At 43.4% G+C, this 10830-nt stretch overlaps 1 protein-coding gene across 1 annotated transcript in view; it reads left to right on the top strand.

The window, feature by feature from the left end:
* The window catches only part of ZNF704 (zinc finger protein 704), a 238932-nt gene that overhangs the window by 215479 nt on the left and 12623 nt on the right, over positions 1 to 10830 (top strand). The window contains exons 7-8 of the mRNA XM_059166147.1: positions 1333 to 1437; positions 10014 to 10111. Of these exons, the coding sequence (XP_059022130.1) occupies positions 1333 to 1437; positions 10014 to 10111 (203 nt within the window). The remainder of the gene's footprint in view (positions 1 to 1332; positions 1438 to 10013; positions 10112 to 10830) is intronic.

A 10830-nucleotide genomic window follows, 5' to 3' on the forward strand; every position in this document is an offset into this window, starting at 1 on the left:
TACTATGCACACCTCTGTGCCAGTAGCTTTTTCCCCTGCTTTAAATTCCCAGAAGAGTAATTACTGAGTCAGAGGATATAACATGAACAGCTTATGGCTCTTGCAAAGTATTTGCCAAAATATTTTCCAGCAATGCCAGTTATAAAACCACAGACACCAGCAGCTACATCTATAATTAGATGTAGAAACTTGTGGAAGAAACAACCAGCCACTGATTTACTAGACTTACGCTCAAGAGCTTTGGAATGGAGCTAATTATTAAATTAGTTGAGGCAATAAATTTCATTCCTGACTCTTGCTATGTTGGTCGAAAAGAATAAATAATTTCTTTGTTCTTGTTTGTCAGTGTTGCATTTAGAAACACAGGCTCGAAATCATGGGCCTGAACCGATTTCAACTATGTTGTTCATCTCTGTGAGAGCTGGAACACACAGTAGGGGATCTAAAAGGTCCTTTCCAAACCATGTATTCACAATATTGGGATTGCTCTATTTATAGACATTAAAAATTATCAGCATGGAAAATGTTAAAAACATAAGCAAATGAAGAAAATTCATCCCCTAATCCCAACAAAAAGAAGCCCCTTGGTTAATATTTTTTGTATGTCCTTCAAGAGTTTGTTCTATGTATGTATACCCATTTTTTAAAAAAGGTGGGGGGTAGAATTTATTTTAATACTGTTTTTCTTGTGCTTTGTTTTTGCCACTTACTATATCATGAACATTTTCCCTTGCCAATAACTATTCTTCAACAATGTCAGGCTCTGTGGATATATCATGATTTATTTACCCACGTCCCTATTATTAGACATTTGCATTTCCAGTTTTTAGCACCCTAATACATAGCTCTGCAATGAACATCCTTGTATCCATTGCTTTAGAATTAATTCTAGAAGTGGCATAGCTAATATAAAGAATACTAAGAATTTTGAGATATTTTGCCAGATTGCCTTGTACCAATCTACCAAGCATTGTAACAATCTACCTACATGGCATCCCTGTATAAGATTGTTTCTTTCCTAATTTGATAGTGAAGCATTGCGTTTTACACACAGATATGTCCTAAAATAGGTGTATGTATGTATAATAAAATTTCTCTTCAGAAACCATCAAAAACCATCTGCTTTTATTCCTTAGATAGCTTACTGAGATACATAGTAAGTTTATTTCTAGCTATTCTCTTGGACTATGTTTACCTCCTCCCATTGGATAATTAGTCTAAGATATTAATCCAGCTGAAACCATTTTCGGGGCCCAGCTGAGGCAATGATAGTTTAGGACTGTGAGGAGAAATGTTGTTTCATAACAATGTTCTCCGTTTTCTGTTGGACAGGCCACGCCCCCTGTGACCATTCCAGGATCAGCCAAGTTCACCCCCAATGGCAGCAGCTTCAGCATTTCTTGGCAGTCTCCTCCAGTTACCTTCACCGGCATTCCAGTAAGTAGAAAAACAAAAAGCCAGAAATCTGGTCATCACTGTACATAAATTTGGGGAACAAATTATAAAAACATGCAAGAAAAAGACAAAACTCAGAATGCCAGAAGTAGTCTATTCCTTAAGTCACTTGTAAACACCCGGGTGCATATTTCACGGTCCAGCTTAGCCCAGCTTGTCTGTGGAAAAGGTGTTATGAGGAGCATTTGAGAAAACTAGGGGAGTTGCAGCTGCTGATAAACAACTTGTTAAAAATGTGTCAAGATTTTTTTGTGTCGGTGGTGTATTTGTATGTTTCCAAAAGGCTTTATAGAATTATTTTTTGAACTCAGACGCTGAACATGAAAGAAAAGGACCCTGTCCATAAATGATATTTATCGTTATGAGTAACTTGATAAAATTTATGACTTTGAAATTATTGTTTGTAGGTGTGTCATTTTGAAAGGTTCAAAAAAAATCCCATAAATTGAAATCTTTTTTTTTTCTTCCAAAGCTTGAGTAATCCATGCTGATCGGCAGTCTGAAAATAAGAGTGCTAAACTATGCAATCAGGTTTAAGTGGTATATAAGCATTGATTTGACATGGTAAATGATTGCTGTCTGATAAGTCACCATGAATTAACTTGATACCTAGCCATTCGTTTAAAAATGTATTGGGTCTTTTGTAGCTTATCACAGAATATCCACGGACCTACACACTGTTGATGCCTACAGTGGCTTAAAACTCCTGATAAGGTTCACAAAGTGGCTTATGATAACAGACACTAACCCTATTTTCTCCTCTCCACCCCTCTCCCCAAGGACCTCACAAAAGCCTCTTATTGTCAATCAGTGGCGACTTTCAGAGGTTTCCAGAAAATACTAAGGCCTCCTACAGCACTGATAAAAATGGAAGCAGCTCAATCAATTATGCTGTGCTCTGTTGATGAATACTTTTTAAATTTCCTAGGAGAACAGCCAACAATAAAAAGCATCCCACTGGCAGCAATTTGGGAATTTGTGGCTACCAGAAAATACTCCTGGAATTTGGTTTTTAAATAACGATCGAGGATCTAGAGTAATTATGAAAGTCACCTGCTTTGTCAAATAGTAGTAATGGCTGGCTAGTCTGAAGGACAGAGAATGCAAGGAGGGATCTTGTAGTAGACATTAGAAGAGAGCATGTAGGTATCCGCTTTGTTTCCGTCAAGAACAATGATGAGCTGAGGAGGGTGTCAGAGGTTAACCATCAGTCCTTTGGGGAACTTCGACTTTTTTATTTTTTTGATAGACATAAAAAGACCTGGAGTGGCTCTCAGTATCACTTTCGAGACAAGCCCTCTACCCTAGAAAGGCAGCCACAATTACAGGATCATAGAGACCCACTATTCTGAATCTCGTTAATTCCAGTCTTTGATTTGAGAATTTTCGAGAGCATATACCGTATTTCTCACCTGGAGTACAAGCAAGTGTAGCGTCTGGCTGGAACAGCCCAGGTCAGACTCCTTTTCAGATTACCTCTGTGGCCAACCAAAATGGAATTTCTTTCCTTTTGCTTTCTTAATTAAATCATCTTCTGATGTGCAGAGAAATCACTGAGTGTTGGATGACCAGCTATGTTTCTCCTAAAGTTACTAAATGCTTTACCCAATAAGATACCAGCCAGGATACCCTCTTCTTCTTTCTTTCCAGGAGCAAGATCTTAACACTCTTCCTTGTTGTGGATACTGTGTATCTCTGTTCTCACCTCAATGCCTTAATTGTTCAAAGACCCTAACTTCATCAGTTCCCCGGGACAGTCTAGACCAGAGCTTTGACAGAAAGTGTATAGAGTGGTTGGGTTAACTAGGTATCCCACTAAAATCCTACTTGCGCTTCTAACGTCCTCTTTCACCACGGAATTCTCCATCTGTCTGGTTGTGTCATGTTTCTGCCAACACTTTAGACTGTTTTAGCTGCCATTCTTATTTCAAGGGAAGGGAATGCTATTTTCCCAGGCTTTGTTTAACCCTAGAGAAAAGGCTCGCTATTAAAAATGTTCTTTATGTTATATACTGTCTATTGAGGCTTGAAAAAACATAAGTGATTACTGGTTGCCTCCTTCTTGTGGGAATTGGACCGTACAGTGCCGCACCACAGAAGCATACAATTGGTACGTGTCTACTGACTGGGTATCCCAATGACTATCCCCAAATTCTCCAGAAATGCTGTCCCCATCTCTAGAAGACGTGGAGCCAGGCAGACTCTAAGAGCGTATGAATTCCTACCTTCTAAACTAGTGTAATAGGGTTTTGAGAAAGAAGCTCTAAACATTTTAAATTATAATGAATTAGTATTAGCGCAGTCCTCAACTGTATCCAAACGGAAGAACAAAGCAGTTCCCATTGTATAAAATGCTCTTTAAAGAACATGTTTCTCTTTGTACTCCAAAGCAAATACCCTGAGCTTGTCAACCCCATTTAAGGTGTGCTTCCCCCCACACACACACATCTTGGAGACCCGGTATTGAAGAAGGGATGCTTTTATATGCTTCCTAGAGAATGGAAATAATTTCCGTCAGGGAAATCCCAAGGTTTGCAGGATTTTATTTATTCATTTGCCTACATAACATTTCCTGAAGGGCGGGCTTTAATAAGTTCCCTGGGTAAGACGTCTTCGCAGAGGCGTGGAGTGGAGCAGGCTGTTCTGCATAGCTACAAATGTGACTGGCGGGGCAGTGTTTTCTAGCCGAAGGCTGTAGACATAAGAGTAGGGAGAAGACGCTCATTAAATAGAGCATTCTTTGAGCTGTTTTTCCCAAACGACCACACCTTTTCTTCTAATTATCCACATTCTTTTCTCTGTCTTTTCGACAGAAAGCTGAGAGTTCTTTACCCCGAATGAGTCTGCTTATACTGCCATCACAGGATACCATAGACTGGATCACTTTAAGCACCCAAAATGTATTTCCTCACAGTTCTGGAGGCTAGAAGTCCCAGATCAAGGTGCTGGCTAGTTCCAGGTGACAGCTCTTTCTGTGGCTTGTAGAAGGCCACCTTCTCACTATGTCCTTATCTGGCCTTTTCTAGTAGTGGAGGTGGGGGAAGGGGTGCTGGTGGGTGGAGAGAGAGGCCTTGGGTATCTCTTCTTATAAGAACACAAATCCTGTTGGATCAGGGTCCCAGCCTTTTGACATCATTTATCTTTAATTAATTCCTTAAAGGCCCCATATCCAAATATAACCACCCTAAGGATGAGAGCGACAATATACGAACTGGGGCAGGGTGGGGGAGGGGACACAAACATGCAGTCTGTAACAAGCCCACACAACCGAGAGTGAGTCGACCTGCCATCCAAGGGCTATTCCAGGAGGGGGGTCAGGCTGGAGGGAGGATCTCCAAACCTAAAATAGTGTGCTTAATTATCAAACGTTTAGCTGGTGTTTTTTGTTTTTGTTTGTTTGTTTGTTTTTGTTTAAGAGAGTGAAAGCGAGAGAGATTATGGAGGGAGAAGGAGAAGCAGACTCACTGCTGTGCAGAGAGCCCCATGTGGGGCTTGATCCTAGGACCCTGGGATCATGACCTGAGCTGAAGGAAGCTGCCTAACCATCTGAGCCATCCAGGTGCCCCTAGCTGGTTTGTTTTTTATTAACACCTTGAGGGAGGACTCAGAATAGTATAAGAGGTTACAACCAAGACAAGGAACATCAGCTTCTCCATTTGAGAGACAGAAGATCCCAAAGAAAAGAAATTTCCCCAACCTAGTTACAGAGGGACACAACATTCTTTATAACTTCTCTGGGTGTGAGGCTCAGATACAAACCCTGACTCTGGCGTCTGCTGTCTGGCCAGCCACAGGATCTCTCTTAAGCAATGCCCTTCACTTTAAACCACCCCACAGAATTGTTTTGTTTTGTTTTGTTTTTAAGATTTTATTTATTTGACACAGAGCACAAGTAGGCAAAGGGGCAGGGAGAGGGAGAAACAGGCTCCCCACTGAGCAGAGAGCCTGATGAGGCACTGGATCCCTGGACCCTGGGATCATAACCTGATCAAAAGACAGATGCTTAACCGACTGAGCCACCCAGGTGCCCTGCCCCCATGGAGTTGGATCATTGAGTCCAGTGCCTGGCACTGGCTAACATTATGGAGCATTCACTATCTTGCTGCCTGTGATGTGTCCCACTGGTATACTATACCTGTCAGAAGAAATGTACTCTCCCTATTCAGGACTGACTGATATAACCCATACCTACCCAACACAGGGGAGAAATCAGCCATGATTTTTGCAGACTAGTGTTCTTCAAACTCTTCCGAGGTCCCACCTAATCAGCAGCAAAATGAGAGGCATGCAGAGGCCTGTGTGTGAGACACCATCACTGTGTGAGCTGTGCCATTCACAGCAAGCCAGCCAGGAATCGCTCTCCTGAAGCCTGGAGGGCCCCAACACCCCCACCCCCACCTAGACCCATGGGGGCTTCCCCAAGCCCTCCACCAAAGCCCATGTCAGGAGCTGAGTCCTTAAGGACTGAAGAAAAACTGTTCTCTGGGGAAAACATAAAATGGAGATTATACTTTAAAAAAATTTTTTAATTTATCTATTTATTTAGGAAAAATACCATAGAGTACTCTCCAAGTCTATTGCATGCTTTATAGACCATGCCCCAAAATAGAACTTAGAAACAGTTAAGATATAAAACTAAAAAGACTTAAAAATTTTTTAAAAACCCAAATAGAGGGCGGCTGGGTGGCTCAGTGGGTTAAGCCGCTGCCTTCGGCTCAGGTCATGATCTCAGGGTCCTGGGATCGAGTCCCACATCGGGCGCTCTGCTCAGCAGGGAGCCTGCTTCCTTCTCTCACTATCTATCTGCCTGCCTCTCTGCCTACTTGTGATCTCTGTCTGTCAAATAAATAAAATCTTTTAAAAAAATAAAAAATAAAAAAAATAAAAATAAAAACCCGAATAGAGATTGAAATGGGGAGACTGCCGGGCGAGATAGCTGACATCGTGCTATGCAGGGCTTTATTTTAGGGCCCATCGTATTTCCATCAGCTCCGCAGCAGGATGATGGAGGAGTGGCAAGAGCAGAGCCTTGACCTCACTCAGAACTAGTGCCAAGGTCAGCTGGTAGGAGACGACGGCCTGTGTTCAAGTACAGGCCCCACCAGTGATGATGCAGCACAGACCGAACTTCCCCACTGCCTTACCGAGGACGTGGACACGACAACACTACGACGGACCCGAGGGTCGCAGTGAAAAGGAAGGCAGATAGCTTTCCAAGGCCCTCTTGTTTAACAAGCCCTCGGTAAACTACTACTACCACTCCTTAGAACACTGGGAGGTTCTGCAAGCCGCCTCCTGGCTCCATGTCTAAATTCTCTTATCTACAAAATTCAGATAGCCGCACTTTGCTGGCAGGATGAAAAGAAATGACACCTGAAGGAGCAGCCTGGCCCTCACGTTTGCGAGCACTAAACAAATAACCGTTCCCACGCCAGCTGCTCCCTTCCCTTCCACCCTTAGCCCCTGCTAAAATAAAAAGCTTTCCACCATGATTGTCTTGCTATTAAAAGTCTCAAGGAAAATTCACGAGTTAGGTCGTATTGGTCCGCACACAGAACTGAGTCACAGCCAATGTGTAAAGCGGGTCCCGGCTTCTGCTGCGTTGTGCCCCCATAAAACCCAGGACTTGGGTGGATTGGGAGGAGTCGCTGCCAGACAGGACTATGCACTCAGGCCCCGAGCTTCCGAGTTAAGAAAGCCAGAGCAGGAATAAAGACTGTAGTGAAGGGTTGTTCCTCCATAGTCCTCAAATGGTATCTTTGGAATTTTCGAAAGCCTGGTCCTCACTCCTTCCTCAAACCAATCACATCACCAGTTTTCCCATTTCGGTAAGTGGCACCCCTCCAGCTGCTTGGGCCAGAAGCTAGGATTCACCCTTGACTCCTCTTGATTCATTCCTGATTCTTCTCAAGATTTGTCTTCCTTTTTTCCCATCCTTCAGCGAGTGCCAGACTCTGCCTGATTCTGCCATGAATCCGGCCGCTTCTAACCTTACCGCTGCCACGCTCTCGTTTAAATCATCTTTCCCCCCAAATGGCGCAGAGCTCTTAACTAGACAGCAGGTCTCCTCTCCAGGCTGTCTCCAATTCATTCTCAAAGGAGCCACAGGCATCTTTTTAAAGCATTAATCAGATGTCTCACTTTCTTAAAATTCTCCAATGGCTTCCCTGGCACTTAGAGCAACATTCAATTCAAATTCCTCTATCAGGGTGCCTGGGTGGCTCCGTTGGTTGGGCGACTGCCTTCGGCTCAGGTCATGATCCCAGACTTCCAGGATCGAGTCCCGCATCCGGCTCCCAGCTCCTTGGGGAGTCGGCTTCTCCCTCCGACCTTCTCCTCTCTCATGCTCTCTCTCACTCATTCTCCCTCAAATAAATAAATAAAATCTTTAAAAAAAAAAAAATTCCTCTATCAGCCAGGAAGCATGACCTGAATCCACCACCTCCTGTCCTCTCAGCTCAGCCTCCACACAGTATCTTCTGGCCCCATGGGCACTCTTCAGTTAGGAGGTCTCTGTCATTGCTCCCCCTTTCTCCAGAGTGCCCTAAAGAAAAAAGATAACCTCTCGGGGAGCCTTCTCTCACGGCCCTAAATAAGTCTATGTCTTCTCCCTTAATGAGGCTTTGCCTATTGACCTATTTTTACTTTCTTTATGCACTTATCACTGAAATGATCTTACTCGTTCGTATTTATTGTCTGTATTATTGTCTGTATCCCCACTAGAATGTATGCTCCATGAGGACAGAGACTTGGCATTGTTCACAGCTAGGTACCCACATTCTAGAAGGGTGCCTGGTACACAATAAGAACTTGAGAAATACCTGCTGAATGAAGAGCGCCCTGTCATCTCATAAAAGGGGTGTGACGTAAAGACCACTAAAGACCAATGGTACAGAATAATTCAGAATCATGGCAACAGTTTAAAATGTTGGGTTTTTACTTATGTGTTTAATTTTTTCAATTAACATCTAGGAAGATAGCACTGATGTCTGTTCCACTAAATTGAAAGAAAATAAAAAATGCCAATACCTGTACTAGAGAAATTCAGTTCTAGAAGTATGCCTTAGGAATGTTCCCAGGACTGTACGTTCCAGGACTTGTACTTCGATGGCCGTGCTGGTCTCTAGATAACTAAGTTTCTAAATTCATCAAGTTTCTGCTCCTCTACAAATGGCAATGCTCTATATTTACTTGAAATATCATTTCTCTTTTCTTATAAAAACTCATTTTTCGTAGCGGTTGAGAATCCCAGGTTCTAGGACGATACATAGTGTGATGAGAGCAAATGATGCAAAGGGTCTAGCAAGAAATGTAAGGGGCTTCAAAAGCCAGGCGCCTCCTGTTCTTGGGACTGAGAAGCAGAGGGGTACCAGGGTTCAGACACATGCTCCGGCATCAGGTAGAGATCAATATAAGCGCTGGCCCTGCCATTACAAGTTCCATGACCTTGGCCAAGTTTTACAACCTTGGCCCCATGCCTTGGTTTCCTCATCTATCAAGTAGGAACAAGAATAGTACTTGTCACGTGGGGTAGTTGTGACAATTAAAGCCATTGTCCGTGAACCTGGCATGTAGCGAATGCCCAGTGAGTATTTCAAGGATGACCTTTGTTCTTGACTTGCTTGGACTCTTTGCTTCCAGCCTTTATTCCCATTTGGACCCCACCATCTGCTGTGTGGATGTTTTATGCAAGAAGTCATTTATATAGGGGCTGTAATGATCTTGTAAAGCAAACAGAGAGCCAAGGTCCACGCTCTGTCATTGCTATTGACTGGCTATATAATTTTAGGTAACTGTCCTAACCTCTCTAGGGTTTGTCTTTTTTTTTTTTTTTTTAAGATTTATTTATTTATTTGACAGACAGATCACAAGTAGGCAGAGAGGCAGGCAGAGAGAGAGAAGGAAGCAGGCTCCCTGCTGAGCAGAGAACCCGATACGGGGCTCGATCCCAGGACCCCGGGACCATGACCCGAGCCTAAGGCAGCGGCTCCAACCCACTGAGCCACCTAAGTGCCCCAGGATTTGTCTTTTTTAATGATTTTTATTTTTATTCTCCAGAGAGAGAGAGAGAGAAGGAGAGAGAGATAGGCAGAGGGAGAAGCAGGCTCCCTGAGGAGCAAGAAACCTGATGCGGGACTCAATCCCAGGACCCTGGGATCATGACCTGAGCCAAAAGCAGACACTCAACCCACTGAGCCACCAAGGCATCTCTAGGGATGTCTTTTTTTAAAGGTAGATCATGAGGCTTAGACTAGGTGAGACTATATTTTAAGGTTTTGAATATTATTCAGGTGAAAAAACATTACTATGGGCAACTTGGAATACATATGTGAAGTCATGAGGATTTTTTAAGTATTCATCATTGCCGAGTCTTTTCTGTTCGGGGAGCATTTAAATTATACCACGAGCATCACCCCTCTGCATGCTAACAGGTGTCTCTGTGAAGGAAGCCCTTCATTTCCATGTCTAATGTTGACCACTGCCCATGTGGCAAAGGCTAAACGAAAGTATGGTGAGAAGAACCTGCCCCATCAACTTTGTTTTCATGTCCTTGCCAGGTGTCACCAACACATAATCATCTGGGGGGCACAGGAGAGCAGAGACAGCACACTCACACGGTCTTGTCCTCACCACCCAGAGGGACCGTCAGCCTGAGGTATGACTGCTTGAAATGCCACCTCATCTCAAGGGAATTAACTGAAAAACAGAAGAACAGCAAGGAGAAGGGAAACCAGAGAAACCATCTTCCATAAACTTTCCCTGGAATGGACAAAACGCCCTTTCTTTTGTGGCCATCATTTTCTCCACCCATCGATTACTAGCAAAGAGTTGTTTGGGGCTGGGGATGGTGGCTGAGGGGGACAGTTTGCTGTAGGTTTTCTCAAGGAATAGGCAATGGAGATTACTGGGTCTATTTAAAACCATATATATGGCCTTACCCTCTGTATTAAAAGAATTTTAAGATACAGTTTTTAATACAGATCAAGAAAAAACACCTCCAATTTTCCTTAACCAGAATGCTAGAAATTTGAGGAGCAAGAAAGCACTGGAAAGCACATACTTAAAACTTAAAAGAATAAAGCTCTCTACTGCCATTTTTTGCATGTACCTGTTTAATTCATTTTGATGGAGAGGGACATGGCCCCAAATGGACAAGCAGAAGCTTCAGAGTTACAGTAGCCAATAGTAACAGCTGAGCTTGGTGGCCGGACAACATCCAGCAGGTGCTCAAGTCCAAATCTAGCAAGAACCCCTGCTAGGTTTGTTAATGCTGTTTCTGGCTCTCTCGAGGGCTCTCAAGCCTTGCAGAGAAAGCTCCTTGACTGCGCCCCGCCCCGTACCCCCCAGCCTAACTGCTCCTTGCTTGTCTTGCAG

The sequence above is a fragment of the Mustela lutreola genome, chromosome 3, assembly GCF_030435805.1.
Source record: "Mustela lutreola isolate mMusLut2 chromosome 3, mMusLut2.pri, whole genome shotgun sequence".
NCBI classification, from domain to species: Eukaryota; Metazoa; Chordata; class Mammalia; order Carnivora; family Mustelidae; genus Mustela; species Mustela lutreola.